The sequence below is a fragment of the Hemiscyllium ocellatum genome, chromosome 15 (genome assembly GCF_020745735.1).
Source record: "Hemiscyllium ocellatum isolate sHemOce1 chromosome 15, sHemOce1.pat.X.cur, whole genome shotgun sequence".
Taxonomy (NCBI): Eukaryota; Metazoa; Chordata; class Chondrichthyes; order Orectolobiformes; family Hemiscylliidae; genus Hemiscyllium; species Hemiscyllium ocellatum.
The window spans coordinates 64125175-64150182 of NC_083415.1; the positions used below are offsets into that span (position 1 = coordinate 64125175).

Genomic DNA, 25008 nt, shown 5'->3' on the forward strand with positions numbered 1-25008 from the left:
GTCTGGCAGCTTCACTGGAGACTGAAACAGAATTATTGTTGCAAATCCAATATTCTGTTCTGAAGAATAGTCATATCAGACTCAAAACATTAAATCTGTTTTTCTGTCCTCAAATGCTGCCAATCCTGCTGAGTTTATCCAGCATTTTGGTTTTATTTCAGGTAAGAATAATGCTCCCCTTAAGGGCATTAGTAAACAAGATAGGTTTTTACAAGTCAATGTTTTCTTCATTGGCATTCATTTCAGATTTATTAATTGAATTCAAATTTCACCATTGATCGTGGTGAGATTCAAACTCATTTTCTCAGAAAATTAGCATGAGCCGTTGGATTGTTAGTCCAGTGACAATATCACCATGCCACAAGCTCCCCCTTAATGTTACTGCTGCCTGCCATCTGTTATGGTGTCATGCTCATCAGTTGTTGTCATTCTGCCATATACACCAACTCATCTGCGACCAGTTTGTGACATTGATCTCCTATGCTTAAATTGATCGCCACTAGAAAAGATGTCTAGTTTTTCACCAGGATCAAAACATGAAATACTGGCGTTTTGTTATGATGATCTCTAGATGATTGCGCCCACGTTTTTTTTCCCCATTTATGGGATTAGAATGTTGCTGGCAAACCCCATATTTATTGTTCACTCCCAGTTGCCCTTGGGAAGGTGGTGATGAGCTGCATTCTTTACCCATTGCAATCTGTGTGTTGTAGATATGCTCACTGTGCTATTCAGGAAGGAGTTCCAGGTCTTTCAATCAGTGCTAGTGAAGGAAAACTATAGTTTGTAAAGTCCATACCTTTTTTAATTGTGTGTATTTTCTGATTGTGACCTAAAATAGGAAGAGCATTGTTTACAAAACCAAGGATTGTAGAAAGGATTACTGCTTTATTTTTAATAGGCAGGTTACACACTCATTGGACAAGTAGCAGTACAACAGCACTTACAATCAGTTTGGAAAAAGTCACAACACATGATCTGGTGTCAGGTGGTGTGTCCAGAGTGAGATTCAGCTGGCAACAAATAGCCAATTGGTCTGTTGAGTGGTGACCAATTATGCATGCCAACAACTATATAATTGGCCCCCACATACCTAAGTATCTTCTGTGTGATTGCTCAGTCAGAAGTAATCAGACCTCTGAAAAGGAAGGTGCTGTTCTTTCCTCTCAATAAAAAAAAACACCTCAACTGAAGAAAGTCAGTTTATTTTCCTTCATCAGTTTCTGTAAGCTGTGGCTTTTAATCAATAAGTCAAAAACTTCATAAATATGAACCAGTCATTCTGAGCTCTTGCAAGCAAGTGAAATTATCTGAAGAAGGAAGATCATGTCGGGCAGTGTAGTCTGAGGTATCTGATGAGTTCGAACATAATTGCTTAGAGTTGGTCCATATTCAAGACCTCAGTCGCCAATCTAAATGAGTATGCCATAATTGTCACAAACTTCATCAGTGTAGAGGACTGCATGCCAAATAAATTAATTGGAGTGTTCCCCAACTGAAAATAATGGATAAACCGAGAGATCCACTCCCTACTGATATCCAGGTCTGAGGCATTCAAGTCGGGTGGCCCTGACCTGTCCTGAAAATCTAGTTACGGCCTTCTCAAAGCCATTAGGGCTGCCAAGACACAATATCAGACTAAGCTAGAATCCCAGACTAACCACACAAACACCCACCATCAATTGTGACAAGGCTCATATGATATAATGGGCTACAAAACGAAGTTGAGTGGAATCGCTGGCAACAACACATCCCTCCCCAATGAGTTCAACGCATTCTATTCTTGTATTGAACAGAAGGCTAGTGAAATAATATCACCTGCCCAAAAGCCTCTGATGCCCCTCTATCCATAGTCACTGCTGCAGACATCAGAAGGGCCTTCTTGAGGGTGAACCCATGAGAAGTGACTGGCCCAGATGGAGTCCCTGGCCATGCACACAGGTTATGCGCAGACTGGCTGTTGGCAGTATTCGCTGACATCTTTAACCTCTCCTTACTCTGACCTGAGGTTCCCACTAGCTTCAATATAATCTAGGTGCAAAAGAAAAATCAGGCACATGCCTTAATGTCTACTGCCTGGTAGCTCTAACATCCATCAAAATGAAGTGCTTTGGGAGGTTAGTCATGGCACGCATCCACTCCAGCTTCCCAAATTGCCCTGATCCTCGACTATTTCCTTACTGTTGTAACAGGTCCACAATAGACACCATTCTCCATTTAAGTCATATTCCATTTTTTTAAAAATTCTTCATGCCAAAGTGAACAACTTCACATTTTCTCACATTATCTTCCATCTCTTGCACATTTACTCAACCTATCTGTGTTTATCTGCAACTTCCTTATGTTTTCTCCACATATACTTTCCTACCTATCTTAGTGTCACCTGAGAATTTAGCTATCATGTCTTCATTCCCTCATATAAGCCATTGGTGCAAAGGGTAAAAGAAAAACTGGGGTCCCAGCACAGATTACTGCAGGACTCCACTTGTCACATTCTTCTGCCAAAGAAAGATCAATTTGTGTGTTCTGTTTTAGCCAGTTAATCTTCTATTCATGATAATATGTTATCCCCCAAATGATGATGAGCTTTCATTTTCCGCAATAGTATTTATTATAGAGCCTTAGCAAATGCCTTTCTGATAAGCATGTTTTACTCTTTCAAGCAAATCCAATAAATTGGTGAAACACTGTTTCATGCTGAGTCTTCCTAATTACCTGGTGTTTTTATAAGTGCACTGCCATAATCTCTTTAATGATCAATTCTAACATCGTTCCCTTTAAAGACATCAGTTAACTAGTCTATTTTTCTGCCTCCCTTCTTGACTAGAGGGTTTATATTTGCTTCTTTCCAGTCCAGTGGAACTTTTCTAGGGTATTTTGAAAAATTTAAAGCCAATACATCTACTATCTCATTAACAACCTCTTTGAAGACCCTAATATTAAGACTGCCTGGAACAGAGACTTGTGAGCCCACAATTCCATCAGTTTACTTGGTACCACTTCCCTTGTGATTGCAATTTCGACAAGTTCCTGGTTTCCTCCAGGTGCTCTGGTTTCCTCCCACAATCCAAAGATGTGCAGGTTAGGTGCATCAGTCTAGGGTAAATGCAGAATAATAGGGGAATGGGTCTGGGTGGTTTACTCTTCAGAGGTTCAGTGTGGACTTGTTGGGCCAAATGGCCTGTTTCCACACTGGTGGGATTCTATGATTCTATCTCCTGACTTGGAGCTGTTACTGGAATTTCCTTTGTATTTTGTACAGTGAAGAAAGAAGCAAAATATTTATTCATTTCATTTACAATTTCTTTATCTATTAACTTCTCATTCTCATCTCAAGAGGACAAATATTCACTTTTTTCACTCTTTTCAGAAGGCCATAATAAATAGGAACAGGTGTTGGTTATTCAGCCTATTCCGCCACTAAATCAAATTGTGGCTGATCTAGCAATAATCATGTCCAATTTCTTGGCATTTCCCTATAACCCTTGATTCCCCAACTGATCAGGAATCTGTTTATAATCAGTTTGAATATAGAGTCATTAAGTTCTACAGCATGGAGACAGACCCTTCAACTCACACTGGTCCCTGCCGACCAAAATACCCATCCGTAGTAAGTCCATGTCCCTGCACTTGGTCCAGATCGTTCTAATCGTTTCCTATCCATGTATTTGTCCAAATGTCTTTTAAATGTTGTTAACTTAATCCTGCCTCAACCACTTCTGCTGGCAGCTCATTCCATATGCGTACCAGCTGATGCCTTCTAGTCCTTGATTCCCCAACCTTGGGAAAAAGACTGAGTGCATTCTCCCTATCCATGCCTGTAATAATCTTAAGTAGACAAGCAGGAGCCTGGAAGAGCACAGCATGCCAGGCAGCATCAGGCGATGGACAAGTCCGACGTTTTGAGCGTAACCCTTCTTCAGGAATGGAAGTGGGGTTAGTGAGAGTTGCAGATAAAGATCGGGGGGGGGGGGGAGGTTATGGGTGGGTGGAGGGACAGAGTGGTGAGGTGCTGATAGGTGAATACAGGTGATATGTACGATCTGTTATATTGATAGGAGGAATGAATCCAGTTGGTAGCTAGAAGGGTGGGTCGGTCAGCGGGATGGAAGGGAGGAAGCGGGGCTGGAAGGGGAGTCTGAGATGGGTGGGAAGGTTATTTAAAATTAGAGAACTCAATGTTGTAGGCTGGCCAGGTGGAAGATGAAGTGCTGTTCCTCCAATTTGCAGTCTGATTCACTATGGCAATGGAGGAGACTGAGGATAGACATGCCAGAGAGGGAGTGGCAAGGGGAATTGAAATAGTTGGTGACTAGGAAGTCAGGTCTACCCATATGGGCCTGGCTGAGATGTGCCCTTAGTTTACGTTTTGTCTCACCAATGTAGAGAAGGCTACGTCAGCAGCACCGGATACAATAAACTTGATATTGTACACTTCTATGAGATCCCCCCCCCCCCCCCCCTCAGTCACCAACATTCTTTTTAGAAAAACTCTTAGATTGTTCAACCTCTCTGTAAAACTCAGACCCTTGAGTCCTGACAACATCATTGTAAATTTCTTCTTCACTCTTTCCAGTTTAATATTATCTTTCCTACAGCAAGGTGACCAAAACTGAATGCAATACATGAAGTGTGGCCTCCCCAACATCCATACAACTGCAACATAACTTCCCAACTTCTATGCTGAATGCCTGGACTGATGAAGGTCAGTGTGCCAAAAGCCTCCTTCACTGCCCTATCTACTCGTGACTCCACTTTCAGAGAACCGTGCACCTGAACTCCAAGGTCCCTCTGTTCCACTATACTCTTTAAGGCCCGACCATTCGAATGAAACTTCTACCTTGATTTGACTTTCCAAAATTCAAGACCTAATACTTAACTATATCATCTCCATTTGCCATTTCTCAGCCCACTTCCCCAGGTGATAAAGGTCCTGCTGCAATTTCTGATAATCTTCCCGATTGTCCATGATACAACCTATTTTAGTTCATATGCAGACTTACATGCCTTGTATATTCTCATTCAAATCATTGATACAGATAACAAGGTGGACATGGGCAGCATGGTGACTCAGTGGTTAGCACTGCTGCCTCACAATGCCAAGGACCCGGGTTCAATTCCCGCTTTGGACGATTGTGTGGAGTTTGCACGTTCTCCCCGTGTATGCATGGGTTTCTTACGGGTGCTCCGGTTTCTTCCTGCAGGCTACAGATGTGCAGGTTAGGTGAATTGGCCATGCTGAATTGCCCATTGTATGAGGTGCATTTATCAGGGGTAAATTTAGGGTAGGGGAATGGATCTGGGTGAGTTACTCTTCGGAGGGTCAGTGTGGACGTTTTGAGCCAAATAGCCTGTTTTTATACTGTATGGAATCTAATCTAAACAGCAATGGGCCCAGTACCGACCCCTGAGGCACACCACTACTCACAGGCTTCCAGTCCAACAGGCCTCCTTCCACTGTTACCCTTTGCTTCCATACCATTAAGCCAATTATGAATCCAATTTGCCAGCTTTCCTTGGACTCCAGGTGATCTAACTTTCCAGAGCAGCCTACCATGCGGAACCTTATCAAAGGCCTTACTGAAATCCATGTGGCCTACATCTTACCACCTTGCCTTTATCAACCTTCCTGGGCACTTCATCAAAGAACTCTAACAAATTTGAGGCATGATCTCCCATGCACAAAGCTATGCTAACTATTCCTAATCAAACCCTGTCTTTCCAAATGCATGTATATCTTATGCCTCAGCATTTCTTAAGTAATTTACCTCCCACAGATGTTCGGATCAGTGGTCTGGAGTTCCCAGGCTTTTCTTTGCAGCCCTTCTTATATAAGGGCACAACATTCACTACCCTCTTGTCTTCTGGGACCTTACCTGTGGCTAACGATGATGCAAATATATTAACCAGGGACTCTACAAGTTCTTCTCTCGCACCTTGCAGCACTCTTGGATATATCTGGTCAGGACCAGGAGATTTCTCCACCTTCATACATTCTAATATGTCCAACAACTTCCCCAATTGTGATATGAACTGTCTCCAAAATATCATCACAAACTTTCCCAAGTTTCCAATCTTCATGTCACAGAGGAGAAATGTTCATTGAGGACCTCGCCCATCTCCTGCAGTTCCACACATACATGTCCACTTTGATACTTGAGGGGTCCTATTCTTTCTGAAGTTATTCTTTTTCCTTTTAATATACTTAAACAGCCTCTTTTTCTTCAGCTTAATCCTCTCAGCCAAGGCTATCTTGTGCCTCCTTTTTGCCCTCCTGATTTCTGGTGGCTCAGTGGTTAACACTGTTGCCTCACAGCACCAGGGATCCAAGTTCGATTCTAACCTCAGGCAACTGTATAGAGTTTGCACATTTTCCCCATGTCTGCGTGGGTTTCCTCCAGCTGCTCCAATTTCCTCCTACAGTCCAAACATGTGCAGGTCGGATGAATTGGCCGTGCTAAATTGCCCATCGTGTTAAGTGCTTTCGTTAGAGGGAAATGGGTCTGGGTGGGTTACTCTTTGGAGGGTCAGTGTGGACTTGTTGGGCTGAAGGGTTTGTTTCCATGCTGTAGGGAATCTAAAAAAACAAAATACACAAGGACTTTGTCCCAACAGCTCTCTGTGGCAAGGAGTTCCAAAGATACTTGACGCTGTAAGAGAAGACATTCCTCCTCATCTTCATTTTAAATTGATATCCCTTTATTCTGAGTAAAAAGTGAGGTCTGCAGATGCTGGAGATCAGAGCTGAAAATGTGTTGCTGGTTAAAGCACAGCAGGTTAGGCAGCATCCAAGGAACAGGAAATTCGACGTTTCGGGCCAGAGCCCTGATGAAGGCCTCTGGCCCGAAACGTCGAATTTCCTGTTCCTTGGATGCTGCCTAACCTGCTGTGCTTTAACCAGCAACACATCCCTTTATTTTGAGACTATATGCTCTGATCTTTATTTTGAGACTATATGCTCTGATCCCAGATGCTCTTCTCAGAAAAACACCCTCAGCATTTACCCTGTCAAGCCCCTTAAGCCTTCTATATGTTTCAATGATATTACTTCTCATTCTTATAAACTCCAGGGAGTAGAGTCTTAACTTGTTTGACTTTTGCTCATAAGACAATCCTTCTAAACCAGGAACTGTCTCTGAACTTGCTCAATGAAATGATTTTTCCTTTAAATAGGGGGACCAAAACTGTTCATAAACATTCAGATGTGGTCTCTTCAGCACATTGTACAGTTGCAGTCAGACTTCCTTACTCTTATACTCCAATCCCCTTGAAATAATTGTGAACATTCCATTAGCTTTCCTTATGACTGCACCTGTGAGCTCGTTTTATGTTGTGTGCGCAAATAGCCTCCTCCCCCTTTTTTGTGTTGGAGCTTTCTGCAATTTTTCTCCATTTAAATCGTGCTCTTTTTCATTTCTTACAATACTTTTAGAAACTCTTGCTTTGTATTTTAATGTTCAGAACTAGCTTCCTGTCATATTCTAATGACTTCATTCTAACTAATCTTAAAGTAATTTTCTGCTGTTCTTTATCCTGACTAATCACTTGACCTTCCACTTCTCTTTGCACAGTTATATGCTTTTTGTTTAAGTTTGATGCTTTCCTGAACATACAGTGGATCCTTCCTTTAAAACTTTTCTGAGTATTAAAATCATATAGCGCAGAAGAGGCCCTTTGGCCCATTGAGCCTGTGCATACGTATCTACACTAATTCCACTTTCCAGCACTTGGCCCATCGCCTTAAATGTTATGACATTTCATAGCCTCATCCAAGCACCTTGTAAAATTTGTGAAGTTTCCCATCTTAATTGCCTTCGCAAACAGTGCATTTCTAAATCTCCTGTCGTTGACCTTAAAATTATCCCCTGTCATATTGACTCTTCAGCTGAGGAACAGCTGCTTCCTATCCATCCTGTTCATGTCCCTCATAATTTTATACACCTCACTCATGTACCCCTCCGTTTTTTTTCTGCTCTAAAGAAAAGAACCCAGGCTTATCCAGCTTCTCTTTGTAACTAAAATGCTCCAATCCAGGCAACATCCTGGTGAATCTCCTCTGCACCCCCTTCTCTGAATCATATTCTTCCAGTACTATGACATTCAGAACTATATGCAGTTCTCCAGCTGAGTGAACCAAACATTTGTACTGTTCCAAAATAACCTTCCTGCTCTTATTATCTGTGTTACGACTAATAAAGGCAAGTGCTCAATATGACCTCTTAGCCACCCTGTCCTGTTGCCTTGAGGGATCTGTGTACATGCACTCCAAGATGCCTCTGTTCTTCTGAGATTCCTACTGTCTTGCCATTCAATGAGTACTTCCTTGTCTTGGTACTTCTGAAATGCATTACCTCACATATTCTGTATTCCGAAATATTCGCTTGAGTCTGCCAATGTGTCATTATTGATCTATCCCCAGGGAGAAAGTGAGGTCTGCAGATGCTGGAGATCAGAGCTGAAAATGTGTTGCTGGAAAAGTGCAGCAGGTCAGGCAGCATCCAAGGAACAGGAGATTCGACGTTTTGGGCAGAAGCCCTTCTTCAGGAATCATCCCCAGCCTAGTATGCCAGTTCACTTCAACTAGCTCAGCTTTCATGGCCACACTTGCCATTATTTAGGTTTAAAATAGCACTCTTGGAACTAATATTTCCCTTCCAAACTGGATGCATAATTCAATCATTTTATGGTCACTTCTACATACAATGCTAAGTCTAGTTAGTACAAAACATCCTGTTCTCAGAATCTATCCAAAAGCATTCTGTGAACTTCTTATTCAGGTTACTACTCCGTTTGATTTTTCCAGTTTATGTCAATTAAAGCAACCCCATAATTCCTGATGATCTTTTACCATAAGTACCCAACCTTCCTTTTTTTTATTTCAACCTATGTTACTGTCAGCAGACCTGCGAACCACTCCCATTTGTGATTTTGTTTTTCCTCTACTATTCCTATTTTCATACAAACTAATTCCATGCTGATCTCCTGAACCAAGTTCATCTCTAGCTATTGCACAAGTACCATCTTTGATTAACAGATGTCCCACTCCACCTTTACCTAGCTTCCTTTTTTCTCTTAAATGTCATATATCCCTCATTATTCAGGACATAACCCTGGTCATCCTAAAACCATGTTGCTGTAATGGCAATCAAATTTAATTTATTAAATTAATTGCACATGATCAATTTGTGTTTTTTTAAATGCAAACATTGAAATACCGGATTTTTATCTTTTTGCTATCACTGTAACATGAGTCTTTATTGTTTATGCATTCCCAATGTGTTTTGTTTTGTCTCTGTCTTTTCCTCTCACTCCTTGACCATCAATTGACATATTACTATTTTCCTCTCTCACCTTGTCTCTATTCTCTGAAATGTCGCATAGCTTGATCGCTTGCCCCCATGGTGGCTCAGTGGTTAGCACTGCTGCCTCGCAGCACTAAGATCCCACATTCGATTCCAGCCTCTGGCGACTGGCTGTATGGAGTTTGCAGATTCTCTCCAAGTTTGCGTGGGATTCCTCCGGGTGCTCCAGTTTCCTCCACAGTCCAAAGATGTGCAGGTCAGGTGAATCAGCCATGCTAAATTGCCCAGAGTGTTAGTCAGAGGGAAATGGGTCTGGGTGGGTTACTGTTCGGAGGGTCGAAGGACTTGTTTCCACGCTGTAGGGAATCTAATCTAATCTATATAGTTATAACCCTCTCTGCTTCCCTAATTATGCTGGCCCCAGCACGGTTCAGGTGTAGATCAAACCCTCACTTTTCCCCAGTACTGGTGTCAGTGGCCTGCAAACCAGAACCCAATTCTCCCATGCTAGTCGTTGAGCCATGTAATTTTTTTTTGTGAACTTGATGCTAAATTGCACACAGTTTAGAAATTATAACCTTTTTAAATTTAACTATTAACTATCACCTGTTCCAGTCACTGAAACAGTGTGCAGCCAGTATCTGACATCTCCCGACTATATCATTGTTTTGTTTTAAGAAAACTGTCAAACTATTGTGGGATGCCTCAGTTTGCTCATACATTATAAATCTAATGCTGTCTGAATTTATTGTTAATTTGCATACGAGATCAAAATTCAGATCTTTAATAATTTTAAGATGGTTAAAAGTGCTAGTTGGGCATTAATTATGTTATAATGTTCAGAAACACTGACCATGTATTACAGCTTACACTTAACATTAAAAATGGTACTTAATAATATTTTAGTGGCTATTATTTTAATGTGGTGACAGATAACTGGTTGATCTAATTGGCTTTATTAGGGTGCACATGCTCTAGAGTCTGCCAGCCCTCAGGAGCTTGCCCTGCCAAGGACATTCTCTTTATGTTTCCAGCAGGAACTCCAATCTGCCAGACAGGCACTGAGTAACTGCAACAGAAGCAAACCTTTACCTGAGCAAGTCTGGATTAAGGTAGAAGGTAAAAAAAACACACCTACTTTATTGACATTCAGCTGTTGTATAATTTATATCCATGAAAATGTGGACAATTTTGCAGGGAACATTTTTCTTTTTATTGATAAGTATTAAGGAAGAACAACTATTTTCTGTAGCTTGTAATTGTGCTGCTGTATGAAGCTGAAAGAAGGTTCCTGGTTTAATCTCCACTTCTCATAAATTGAATTATCTCTACTGAAGAAGCATTACATATGGCCCTGGGCTACAAACTGATACCTGTTCCTTGAGAGAATATGTTTTTTGACTGTTATACACAAGAAGATAACTGTTTTTGAACAGTGTCCTCACTGACAGTTTTAGTGAGAGTTTTATTTCAGTTAGCTCTCATCCCATTGTTTACTAAAAGCCCATATTTATACAACAAATTCACATGCAATTAACTCTCAATATATCCATCACATTAGGTCTCAGGCACCCCTTCTAACCATATTAAATGATGAGGTTCCCTTTTTTAAGTAATCTAATTTATGTATATAAAACACAAATAAAACAAAGTATACAAGATGACAATTCACTGTAATTAGCTTTTTTTAACTCGTACATTAAACCTCCAAGCATTATTTTTCCAGAATGTCCAAGTTTCCAAGAAGTTGTTCCTTTCTTTGTAATAGCAGTCCTGGTGTCATGCAGTGTGCCTCCATGACTACTGCCCAATGGTTCTGACCTCCATAAATATGCAATGCTTTGAGAGGTTCGTCATGGCACACATCAACTTCAGCCTACCAAATTACCTTTGATCCTTTGCAAATTGCCCAACAGCTCAACAGGTCCACAGTGGACGCCATCCCCCGACCCAACTCTCATACCTGTAACATCTGGATAACAAACACCTATGTCAGGCTCCTACTTATTGACTACAGTTTGGCCTTTAACACCATAATTTCAATCTCTACACTTTGAGACCTAGGTCTCAGTTCCCCCTCTGTAACTGGATTCATAACTTCCTGACCCAGAGGTGACAACACCTCCACCATTACTGTCAACACCAGCATCCCACAAGGCTGCGTACTCAACCCCCTTCTTCACTCCTTGTGACTGTGTGGCCAAATTCAGTTCTAACTTTATTTCCATGTTTGCTAACAACACCACTGTTGTACGTTGGATCTCAAACAACGACCGCGACAGACTACAGGAAGAGATTCTGTGCAAGAGATTGGTATGAAGATAGAAATCTCTCCATCTACGTCAGCAAAAGCTGGAGCTGGTCACTGATGTCCAAAAGCAAAGCGAAGGGTATGCCCATGCATGCATCAATGGTGCGAAGGTTGAAATGGTAGAAAGCGTCAAATTCCTGGGAGTGATGATTACCAACAATTTGGCCTGGTCCACCCAAATCGATGCAACAGTCAAGAGAGCACAACAGTGGTTCTATTTCCTCAGCAGGCTAGGGAAATTTAGCATGTCCACAACAACTCTTAGCAATTTTTATAGATGCATCACAGCATGGTATAGCAACCAGACTGCAAATGACTACAGAGAATCGTGAATACAGCCCAGTCCCCACACAAACCAAACTTTCATCCATTTACTCCATCTATACTTCCTGCTGCCTCGGGAAAGCAACCAGCATAATCAAAGACTCCTTCCACCCTAGTTATACTCTCTTCCACCCTCTTCCATTTGGGCAGAAGATATAAAAGTTTGAATACACTTTTGAACAGATTCAAGAACAACTTCTTCACTGCTGTTATCTGACTTTTGAATGATCTCTCAAATGTTACAACCTTCTGGACTTGATATTGAATTCAACACTTCCAGATTGTGAACCCACTCCTGTTCCTTCCTTTTCTTTTAGCTTTACTTGTTCCATTCTCTGTCACAATGTCCTCTCTCCCCTCTTCCCCCCCTCCCGTGGGGCTGTCTGTTCTCTCCAATTTGACAGTTAGACACACTGTGGTTATGCCATTCTCACATTCTGATAATGTAACCTAGATTATCAACACCCTTTCTCCCCCAGCACTCCACCCACCCCACCATTGCATAAATGCTGCCCCTTCCACACTCCACATCAACTCTGAAGAGTTATCTAGACTCAAATGTCAGCTTGCTGTCTCTCTCCATGGATTCTGGCAACTGCAGTAATTTTCTCCTATTTTGTGTTAATCGATTGCCACATGTGTACTTCAAGGTTTCTTTATTCAGCAACACTCCCTAGGACCTTACCATTAAGTGTATAAGTCCTGCTAAGATTTGCTTTCCCAAAATGCAGCACCTCGCATTTATTTGAATTAAAGTCCATCTGCCACTTAGCCCATTGGCTCGTCTGGTCCAGATCCTGTTGTAATCTGAGGTAACCCTCTTCGCTGTCCACTACACCTCCGATTTTGGTGTCATCTGCAAACTTACTAACTGTACCTTTTCTGCTTGCATCCAAATCATTTATGCAAATGACAAAGTAGAGGGCCCAGCACCGATCCTTGTGGCACTCCAATGGTCACAGGCCTTCAGTCTGAAAAACAGCCCTCCACCACCACCCTTTGTCTTCTACTTTTGAACCAGTTCTGTATCCAAATGGCTAGTTCTCCCTGTATTCCTTGTGACCTAAGCTTGCTAATCGGTCTCCCATGGGGAACCTTGTCGAATGCCTTACTGAAGTCAATATAGATCACATCTACTGCTCTGCCCTCATCAATCATCTTTGTTACTTCTTCAAAAGAGTCCATCAAGTTTGTGAGACATGATTTCCCACGCACAAAGCCATGATGATTATCCCTAATCAGTCCTTGCCTTTCCAAATACATGTACATCCTGTCCCTCAGGATTCCCTCCAACAACTTGTCCACCACTGAGGTCAAACCCACTGGTCTATAGTTCCCTGGCTTGTCTTTACTGCCCTTCTTAAACAGTGGCACCACATTTGCCAACCTCCAGTTTTCCTACATCTCACCTGTGACTATCGATGATACAAATATCTCCGTAAGAGGCCCAGCAATCACTTCTCTAGCATCCCACAGAGTTCTCGGGTACACCTGATGAGGTCCTGGGGATTTATCCACTTTCAACCGTTTCAAGACATCCAGCATTTCCTCCTCTGTAAACTGGACATTTTGGAAGATGTCATCATCTATTTTCATACAGTCTATATCTTCCATCTCCCTTTCCACAGTAAATACTGATGCAAAATATTCATTTAGTATCTCCCCCATTTTCTGTGGCCCCACACAAAGGCCGCCTTGCTGATCTTTTGAGGGGCCTTATTCTCTCACTTTTGTCCTTAATATATTTGTAAAAACCCTTTAATGGTAAGGTCCTAGGGAGTGTTGCTGAACAAAGAGACCTTGGAGTGCAGGTTCATAGCTCCTTGAAAGTGGAGTCGCAGGTAGGATAGTGAAGAAGGCGTTTGGTACGCTTTCCTTTATTGGTCAGATTATTGAGTACAGGAGTTGGGAGGTCATGTTGCAGCTGTACAGGACATTGTTTAGGTCACTGTTAGAATATTGTGTGCAATTCTGGTCTCCTTCCTATCGAAAAAATGTGAAACTTGAAAGTGTTCAGAAAAGATTCACAAGGATGTTGCCAGGGTTGGAGGATCTGAGCTATAGGGAGAGGCTGAACAGGCTGGGGCTGTTTTCCCTGGAGCGTCGGAGGCTGAGGGGTGACCTTCTAGAGGTTTACAAATTTGAGGGGCATGGATAGGGTAAATAGACAAAGTTTTTTCCCTGGGGTCAGGGAGTCCAGAACTAGAGGGCATAGGTTTAGGGTGAGAAGGGAAAGATATTAAAGGGACCTAAGGGGCAACTTTTTCATGCAGAGGGGAGTACGTGTATGGAATGAGCTGCTAGAGGATGTGGTGGAGGCTGGTACAATTGTAACATTTAGAAGGCATTTGGATGGGTTTATGAATAGGAAGGGTTTGGAGGGATATGGGCCAGGTGCTGGCAGGTGGGACTAGATTGGATTGGGATATCTGGTCGGCATGGACTGGTTGGACCGAGGGGTCTGTTTCCATGCTGTACATCTCTATGACATGTCTTCAAGGAATGCCCACTCTGAAGTGGAGTGGCACGGAGGCTCAGTTGTTAGCACTGCTGCTTCACAGCACTAAGGTCCCAGGTTCGATTCCAGCCTTGGGTGACTGTCTGTGTGGAGTTTGCACATTCTCCGTGTCTGAGTGGGTTTCCTCCGGGTGCTCCGGTTTTCTCTCTCAGTCCAAAGATGTGCAGGTCAGATAAATTGGCCATGCTAAATTGCCCATAGTGTTAGGCGCATTAGTCAGAGGGAAATGGGCCTGGGTGGGTTACTCGTCGGAAGGTCAGTATGGACTGGTTGGGCCGAAGAGCCTATTTCCACACTGTAGGGAATCTTAAAATAAGTCTTGCTGTTCTCTCCGTCAGGAATTCCAGCTCTCTGTTCCACTTTGTACATCTACATTACTTTCCAAACCATGCTTTCACAGCTATGTTTCCTTTCACAGTGACTGTCAACGACTTAGACAAACCCTACATGGATTTCAAGTTTCACCTTTGTTTTGAATCCAAAATTGCAAGTTTCTCCAGGACGTACAATGTTCTTCAGACTGCTGTTCCCTCACATCTTGCGATCAGTGGCATATGCCATCATATGTGCATACATAATCCCACTCTGAAGCAACATCAACTCACCCTCTCTCAAAGCTGTGCTTTCCACATGATTTGGAGATGCCGGTGTTGGGCTGGGGTGTACAAAGTTTAAAAATCACACAACACCAGGTTATAGTCCAACAGGTTTAATTGGAAGCACTAGCTTTCAGAGCGCCGCTCCTTCATTAAGTGGCTCCTTTATCACCTGATGAAGGAGCAGCACTCCGAAAGCTAGTGTTTCCAATTAAACCTGGTGGACTATAACCTGGTGTTGTGTGGTTTTTAACTTTGTGCTTTCCCCAGTTTCCCTTCATCCTTCATCTCATCCAATGCTTCAACAAAAGACTTTTTCTTCCAGTCATCAAGGCTCGCAAGCTCCAGCAACTTATGGACTGCAACACCCGTCCTGCACCGTCCTCCCCTTTATGCCTCTCGGACCTCATCCCCCTCCTGTCACTCAGTGCAGATCCCTCACTGTCCTTTAGCATCCATCCCTTTCCAGCCCTCAGATGTCATCCTTTTCTGTCCCTCAAAGGTCACCTCTTCATCCCACCAAACCTAGTCCTTCCCGTGTTTTCAGCATACCTCCTGACCTTCCTCTCTGAGCCTGAATATACTGTCCTCCTTACATCCCTACATTAATGAAATTCGGGCCCACCATAATGTAGAATTGTTTTTCTGCCGCTTCCATCTCTGTACTCACTCCTTCAGGCAGGAATCCACACACACACCTGCCTGCAGCATTCACCCTCCACTTGAACTCCTTCTCCGGCCTCTCACCTGTTCTTGATCTCTTCATTGACAACTGTCAGCATCACATCAGCCATCTCAATTTCTCTGCACCTTTCACCTAGTCTGACATGTGTCCTTCTGAAATTTCCACACTTCATTCTCTCAGGTCCAACCCAACTTTGTCGTCAAAGCCGATGTTGAGATGTGGAGCCATGGTACAAGGGCAGGAAGGAAGAAAGTTAGTATGGAGCTTCCACAAGGTAAAGATCAGTCCGCTCGACTACAATGGCTCCACCCTTGTCGTTAAACCCACCGTCAAGGGTGAAGCCATTATAGTCGAGCGAACTGATCTTTACCTGGTGGAAGCTCCATACCAACTTTCTTCCTACCTGCTCTTAGACCATGACCACACATCTGAACATCAAGCTACTGTTGTCAAGACTGTCACCAACCTCATTACCAACAGAGGACTTCCCTTCACATTAGCTCCAACCTTATAATTTCCCAACCCAGGACAGCCTGCTTCTGCCTCCTTCTCAAAAGGACAGCACAGTGGCTCAGTGGTTAACACCATTGTCTCACAGCGCCAGGGGCCAGATTCAATTCCAGCCTCGGGCAACTGTCTGTGTGGAGTTTGCACGTTCTCCTTGTGTCTGTGTGGGTTTCCTCTGGGTGTTCCGGTTTTCTCCCATAATCCAAAACATGTGTAGGTGAGGTGAATCGGCCATGCTAAATCGTACATAGTGTTTAGGGATGTGTAGGTTAGGTGCATTAATCAGGGATAAATGTAGAGTAATAGATTGGGGGACTGGGTCTGGGTGGATTACTGTTTGAGGGTCAGTGTGGAGTTTGTTGGGGCGAAGGGCCTGTTTCCACACTGTAGGGATACTTAAAAAAAAATTCACAAAGCAGGCTACCAGTAAGCCCAGCATATGAGCCTGTTACTGCCTCACTGAGCTCACTTCCCCCTATCGTGACTCCATTCTCCCTGTCCAGACCCAGTCCATCTGCATCCACGATTCCTCTAATGCTGTCCGCCATATTGACAATTTCCAGTTCGCTGGCTCAAACTACCTCCTCTTCATCATGGATGTCGAATCCCTGTATATCTTCATTTCCCACCAGGATAGTCTGAGAGCTCTTGATTTTTCCAGTTAAGGAAGAAGCCTCCATCCACCACCACTCTCCTCCACTTGGCTGAACCTGTTCTCTCATTAAACAAGTCCCCCTTTAATTCATGTCCCTTCTGCCAAGACAAAGGAGTGGCTAGAGCACCCCACATGCATCCCAGTTAATCCTTCCTCTCTGTGGGTGGAACAATCCTTGTTTCAGTCCCATACTGGCCCACTTCCTCAACTCTTTTCTTGGCACATAAAAAACTATTTCAGTGCCGCCTGGTCCTTGAAAAATTTGTTCATTTTGCCTCCAATTTACACATTTTCTGTAACTTGCACACAGTCCATTTCTAACACTTCTCTTCCTTTCCTTGACCTCTCCATTCCATTTCGGGCAATAAACTTCCACTGCCAGGCCACTGACTTCCACATCAACTTTCACAACAGCTCTTATAAGGTTGGAGACCGGGGAGGGGAAGATCTCCAGAGGTAATGAGGTCAGTGACAGTCCTGGCAACAATGGCTTGACGTTCAGATGTGGGGTCACAGTCCAAGGGGAGGTAGGAAGAAGTGTCTGAGCGTTGGCATTGATCCTCCACAAGGTAAAGAATCCTGCAAGGATTCCATCCCGTTCTCCCAGCCTACGTCATAACTATTTGGATGATGCCAGCATCCAAAACAGCACTGCTGACCAGGCTTCCGTAACGGTGGTTTCTTGCCCGCTGTGGTTGGCAGGGCCTTCAACCCTTCCCATCACTCTCAATAGTGTGATTGGGTCCCCCTTGTCCTCACTTTTCATTCCACCACTGCATTCAAAAGATAATTATCTGCCATTTTGTATAACTCCAGCAGAATGCCACCATCACACACATCTTCTCCTCACACTCCCTGTCTGGATTCCACCTTAGTCCATCCCTCGACCACCAACCCCACCCCCTTCCCACGGCACCTTCCCATGTAACGGCTGGAGATGTACACCTGTCCTTCATCTGCACCCTGCTCGCCATCCAAGAGCCTAAACAACAGTCTTTCCATTTCACCTATATCTCCTTCGATCTGGTTTTTTGTATTCACTACACCCAATGTGACCTACTTTACATTGAGAAAACAAATATAGACTGGGTGACTGCTTGTAGAACACTTCCGATCCATGCGCAGGCGTGACTACAGCCTTTCCATAGCCAGTCCTGCTCCTAAATCCAAGAATACCCTGAGTCATGGAGAATTCTAAATATTTTTAACTTTTGAGTGAATATATTTTCTTCATCTCAGTCCTAAATGATCAGATCATGTCAGGTTGTACAGCCTTGCTTTAGATTCCCCAATCTAGGGAAGCAGTCTTCAAACTCTGCTCGATCAAAACCCTTTAGATTCTTCTGATTTTTCAAGGAACCCCCCTCTTGTTGAAAATTTACAAATTAATAGGCCCAATTTACTTGATCTGCTGTTCTAAGTACCAATCTAGTCATGAACCTTTACTGCACTAACTCTAGGAAATTTATCCAGAGGTCCAAACTAATGTTCTAGAGACATGGGTTCGTATCTGACCCACGGTGGAATTTGACTTCAATTAAGAAGATATGCCATCCTTGCCTGGTGCGGCCTACATATTTGTGGTCAGTTGTTAACTAGCAAACCACTCATTTCAAGGTCAATTATAAATAGTCAAGAAATCCTAACCTTTGCTAGCTCATTTACAGTCATAGAGGTGTTCAGCACAGAAACAGACCCTTCGATTCATCTTGTACATACTGACCAGATATTCTACATTTATCTATTCCCGTTTGCCAGAATTTGGCCCATATCCCTCTCAACCCTCAGCAAGTTTGAAGATTTGTGCCCATAGGTCTTAGCAAGTTTTGAGAAGATTTGTAGCTCAGGTTAAGGTTCTGGATGTAGGTTTGCTCGCTCTAAACCTTTCCAATTCATATACCCATCCAGATGCCTTTTAAATGTTGTAATTGTATACCTGTCTCTACCACTCCCTTTGCCAGCTCATTCTATGCACACACCACCCTCTGCATGAAAAATGTCCCTTAAGTCCCTTTTAAACCTTTCCCCTCTCACTTTAAACCTATGCCGTCTGGTTTTGGACTCCCATACTTTGAGGAAATAACCTTGACTATTCGTCCTATCCATGCCCCTACTGAATTTTTAAACCTCTAAGGACACCCTCCGAACCCCCCCCCCCCCCAAATTCTGTGACACTCCATTGAAAATAACCCCAGCCTAATCAGCCTCTCCCTGTAGCTCAAACCCTTCAACCCTGGCAACATCCTTGAATGAACACGTATTCTAAAAGTGGTCTCACCGATTGTGCGGCCATGTAGAACATGGTCTCCCAACTCCTATACTCAGTGCCTTCTTCACTATCCTATCTACCTCCGACTCCACTTTCAAGAAGCTGTAAACTTGCACCCGAAGGTCTCTTTGTTCAGCAACATTCCGCTGAACCCTACCATTGAGTGTATAAGACCTGCCTAGATTTGCCCTACCAATATGCAGCACCTCATTTAACTAAATTAAGTTACATCTGCCACTACTCAGCCTGTTCACCCATCTGATCAAGGTCCCTTTGCACTCTGAGGTAACCTTCTTCGCTGTCCACGACACCACCAATTTTGGTGTCATCTGCAAACTTACTAATCATACCTCCAGTGCTCGCATCAAAATCAATTATATAAATATCAAAAAGCATTGTACTGAACACTCATCCTTGCAGCACAACATTGATCACAGGCCTCTAGTCTGAGAGGCAACCCGTCCACACCACCCTCTGTCTCCTACCCTTCAAACCAATTTTTTATCAGAATAGCTAGTTTTCCCTCTACTCCACGTGATCTAACCTTGCTAACCAGTCTACTGTGCAGAACATTGAAGATTGCCTTATAGAAGTCCACATAGACAACATTAACCACTCTGCCTTCATTCTTTGGAAAACGTCAAAATATATATATTCTTTTTACTAGTATCTCTGAACATCACCTTTTACAAATTTTATGCCTTTTTAAAAAAAATCGCTTTCCATTCTTACAATCAAAGTGAATAAACTGACATTTTCCCAGTTTATGCTCCACCTGACATTTCATCACCCGACCATTGAACTTTTCTACATCACTTTGCAATCTCTGTCTTTTGTCTCAGCTTAGATCTCCACCCAACATCATCATCAAATATAAATACTTGGTCTCGAGCATAAATATCCATGGTCTGTTTGTCTTAAATCTTTGATACTTATTACAAATAGCTGAGGCCTTGCCACTGATGTTTGCAACATGCCAGTGGTCATTACCTGCAAACTTGAATTGCCCATTTGTCTCCATATCCTATCTTTGCAATAAACAGCTCTATTCATGCTAATATATAACCCTAACTCATGAGCTCTGATCTAGAATGTTAATCTTGTGTGTGGGGCATCTTATTGTATGCTTTTAGAAATCGAAGTATAATCGGATCTACTAGTGCCCCTTTTATTAATCCTTCTTGTTACATCCTCAAATTTCTAATGTATTTGTCAAACGTAGTTTCCCTTTTGTAAAACTTTATTTAGTGATACAATGATTAGTGCATTGTTAAAAGTTCTTAAGAATGGCTTCCAGTATTTTCCCAATTACTGATTTCAAACCAATTGGCCTCTCCCTTTTTTTCCGACTTCCTGAAAAGTGAAGTTACTTCAGCTAGTTTACAGTCTGCTGGGACAGTTCTGGGATGGAGGGGTTTCATCCAGAATATCTGTAGCCACCTCTTTTAGACCCTATGATGTAGACCATCAGGGTTTCCGTTGTTTCAGACTTTAGTTCCTTACGTTTCTCCAATTCTTTTTGTCTCTTCATATTAGCTTAGGTTCCTCACTTTTTTTTAGCGCCTTTGTGTGCTCCTTTTTAGTGTGTAATTTGTGCTTTCTAACTCTCAATATTTCAGGATCTCTGCCAAGTTTTTATTCTTCATGGCAATTTCTCCTGTCTGTGTTTTGGAGACCAACATTTACTTTAGCTACTCTCCTTTCCATACATGTAATATTAAAGTTTAAACTGTATTTACAGTACTTATCCAATTTAAGCTAAATTACACATCAAACCAAGGCAATTTTTTCCCAATGAAGTATGAAAGTTTCTGCAACAGCAGGAGGTAATTAACTAGCTAAGCTAAATATTTCCTATTCATAAAGAAATGTTACTATTTGCAAAAATAAAATGTTTCATACCTTTGTTCCCTGTGGGGTCGCATTGAAGCTTGAACAATTATTTCTCAGCATTATAAGCAGGAAAAGTGGCATTGGGATTCTATTATTTTTATTAGTAAATTCAACTGTGATAGGGTACTACATACTATGCAAGCATTAGGATGATTGTTTAAGTTGGGCTAATGTCTCTTGTAGCTAAGAATCCTAGTTTTCTTTGGCATGCAACAGAATTTTATTGACGTTATCAATGTAGCTTCTACAACAAATCAATTCAGAATGAGAGACATTTTCATAGAACCACACAGTATGGAAGAGGCCTTCAGCCCTACAAATCTGTATCACCAAAGCTATACTAACTGCATTAGTCCCACTTTCCAGCACAAGGTCCATAGCCTTGAATACTACCAAATTTCAAGTACTTGCTCATCCAAGTGCTTTTTAAAGGTTTTGAGGTTACCTACCTTAACTACCCTCTCAGTCAGTGCATTCCAGACTCTCAGCATCCTCTGGATAATTTTTTTTTCTCAAATCCTCTCTAAAACGCATGCCTTTTGCCTTAAAATTATGTCCCTTTATTATTGACCCTGTGACTGAGAGAATCACCTGCTTGGCCTTGTCTATGTCCCTCATACTCTTATACATCTGTATCAAGTCCCCTCTCAACATTATCTGTTCCTAAGAAAACAACCCAAGCTTATCCAGCCTTTCTTCATAACTAAAGTCTTCCATCTCAGATAACATCCTGGTGAAACTCCTCTGTACCCCCTACAATGCGATCGCATCTTTGCTATAGTGTAGAGACTAGAACTGCAAATAGTACTTCAGCTGTGGATCTAACCAAAGTTCTGTACAGCTCCAACATAATCTCCCTAATTTTACCATCTCTCTTTTGACTGATAAAAAGCAAGGGTCCTAGTATTCCTTAACTACTAATTTTACTGTCAATAACTAGGGTGTAGGATTGCTCGCTTAGCTGTAGGTTTGATATCCAGACGTTTCATTACTTGGCTAGGTAACATCATCAGTGGTGACCTCCAAGTGAAGCGAAGCTGTTGTCTCCTGCTTTCTATTTATTTGTTTGTCCTGGATGGGGTTCCTGGGGTTTGTGGTGATGTCATTTCCTGTTCGTTTTCTGAGGGGTTGATAAATGGTATCTAGATCTATGTGTTTGTTTATGGTGTTGTCGTTGGAGTGCCAGGCCTCTAGGAATTCTCTGGCATGTCTTTGCTTAGCCTGTCCGAGGATAGATGTGTTGTTCCAGTCGAATTGGTGGTTTTTTTTCATCTGTGTGTAGGGCTACGAGGGAGAGAGTGTTGTGTCTTTTTGTGGCTAGCTGGTGTTCGTGTATCCTAGTGGCTAACTTTCTTCCGTTTGTCCTACGTAGTGTTTGTGGCAGTCCTTGCATGGAATTTTGTAGATGACGTTGGTGTTGTCCATGGATTGTACTGGGTCTTTTAAGTTTGTTTAGTTTTTGTTTCAGAGTGTTGGTGGGTTTGTGTGATACTAGGATTCCGAGGGTTCTTAGTAGTCTGGCTGTCATTTCTGAAACTTCTTTGATGTATGGTAAGGTGGTTAGTGTTTCTGGCTGTGTTTGGTCTGCTTGTCGTGGTTTGTTCTTGAGGAATCTGCGCACTGTAAATTTTGAGTATCCGTTCTTCTTGAATACGTTGTATAGGTGGTTCTCCTCTGTTTTCCGAAGTTCGTCTGTGCTGCAGTGTGTGGTGGCTCATTGGAATAGTGTTCTGATACAGCTTCGTTTTTGTGTGTTGGGAGGTTGCTGGTGTAGTTAAGTATTTGGTCAGTGTTTGTCGGTTTTCTGTATGCGCAGGTTTGTAGTTCTCTGTTGTCCTTTCTTCCGACTGTGAGGTCCAGGAATGCAAGTTTGTTGTCGGTTTCTTCCTCCTTGGTGAACTTTATGCCTGTGAGGGTGGTGTTGATGTTAAATGTCTCTTCTATCTTATTTCGTTTTGTGATGACAAAAGGTGTCATCTACGTAGCGGATCCAGATTTTTGGTTTGATGGTTGATAGGGCTGTTTGTTCTAGTCTTTGCAATACTGCTTCTGCTATGAATCCTGATAGCGGAGAACCCATGGGTGTGCCATTGGTTTGTTTGTAGATTATGTTGTTGAAGGTGAAGTGGGTGGTGAGGCACAGGTCCACTAGCTTCACGATGTTTTTGTTGGTAAATTAATTGACGGACAACCAAAAATCCATAAACCAGGAGCCCCCCTCAGATCCATAGTCTCACTACCCGGAACACCAACTTACAGACTGTCCAAAGAACTACACGCAAGACTGAAATACATAGGAGAAGAGTCACAGCACTCCATTCACTTCACCCAGGCATTCCTAAAAATCATCACAAACACCAAAATAGAGGAAGACGAAACAATGATCCCATTCGACGTAACAGCACTGTTCACCTCCGTCAACCCCGACCTGGCAAAGGAAACACTAACCACTCTTATAGAAGAGACCATCACACGTACCCCAACCACCATCAATTACATTACCAACGAAAACATCATGAAGCTAGTGGACCTGTGCCTCACCAACCACTTCACCTTCAACAACATAATCTACAAACAAACCAATGGTACACCCATGGGTTCTCTGCTGTCAGGATTCATAGCAAAAGCTGTAATGCAAAGACTAGAACAAACAGCCCTACGAACCATCAAACCAAAAATCTGGATCCGCTACGTAGATGACACCTTTTGTCATCACAAAACGAAATTTGTAATTTAAAAGAGATCTTTCACTGACTCTCTCTTTCTTTCACTGGAGTGTAGGAGGTTGAGGGATAACCTTTTATTGAGGTTTATAAAATCATGAGGGGCATAGATAAGGTGAATGACAAGGGTCTTTTTCCTCTGGTGGGAGAGTTCAAAACTATGGGCCATATTCTTAAGGTGAGAGGAGAAAGATTTAAAAAGGACATGAAGAGCAGTTTTTCACATGTAGAGTGATTTTGTATATGGAAAGAAGGTGGTTGATACAAGTACATTTACAACATTTAAAAGACATCTGAATAAATTCCTAAATAGGAAAAGTTTGCAGGGATATGAGCTACGTGCAGGCAGATGAAAGTAGTTTTAGTTTAGAAGCATGGTCGGCGTGAACTGGTTGGACCGAAGGATCTGTTTCCATACTGAATGAATCTATGACTCTTTTGATGTCTTTTGAAGTGGAGGTGGTACATGAATTGCCTTTTCTGTCATTCCAACTTGCTATTCCCATTAAAAAAAAGTGACCGAATTAAAATGTTGCAGCATGGCAAGGAGAAATGTAAAATTAAATGCCATATAAAACCATTGCAGTCATTGGGAGTGTCACCTCAATGCAACATCATAGCTGCAAGTGTCCTTGTACAGATTGAGTTACTCCATCTGTGAAGGTGTTGCCAAGTCGCCTGTTAAGATCTGCAGATATGAATGGTGCTAATTTCATGAAATCAGTCCAGATGCAGTGAATTTTGAAAATCCTGCCATGGCAAGGAAAGCAAGACCAGTTGCATTAATTATATTCAGCCTTATATTTACTTCTCATGGTGAAAAAGTCATGCTCATAGTCATATAGCACGGAAATAGACCCTGCGGTTCAACCAGTCCATGCTGACCATTATCCCAAATTAAACTAGTCCGTACTGCCAGCTCTTGCCCCATATCCTTCCAAACATTTCTCATTCATGTACTTATCCAAATGTATTTTAAACATTGTAACTGTACAGCATCCATCACTTCTTTTGGGAATTCATTCCACTACAAAGCACTCTGTGTAAAAAAAAAGTTGCCCCTTGTCTTTAAATTGTTCTCCTCTCACCTTAAAAATATGACCATGAATATTGAAATCCCCAACCCTAAGGAAACAACAACTGCAATTCACCTTACCTATAACCCTCAAGATTTTATACACCTTTATAAGATTATCCCTCAACCTCATATGCTCCAGTGAATAAA

At 42.3% G+C, this 25008-nt stretch overlaps 1 protein-coding gene across 4 annotated transcripts in view; it reads left to right on the forward strand.

Moving 5' to 3' along the window:
* Window positions 1–25008, forward strand: part of LOC132822821 (transcription factor-like 5 protein) — a 38426-nt gene that overhangs the window by 8820 nt on the left and 4598 nt on the right. For 2 of the 4 annotated variants that reach the window (XM_060836176.1, XM_060836179.1), the window contains exon 3: window positions 10265–10421. In XM_060836176.1, coding sequence (XP_060692159.1) covers window positions 10265–10421 — 157 coding nt within the window. The remainder of the gene's footprint in view (window positions 1–10264; window positions 10422–25008) is intronic. The other 2 variants (XM_060836177.1, XM_060836178.1) reach the window with 2 other exon arrangements.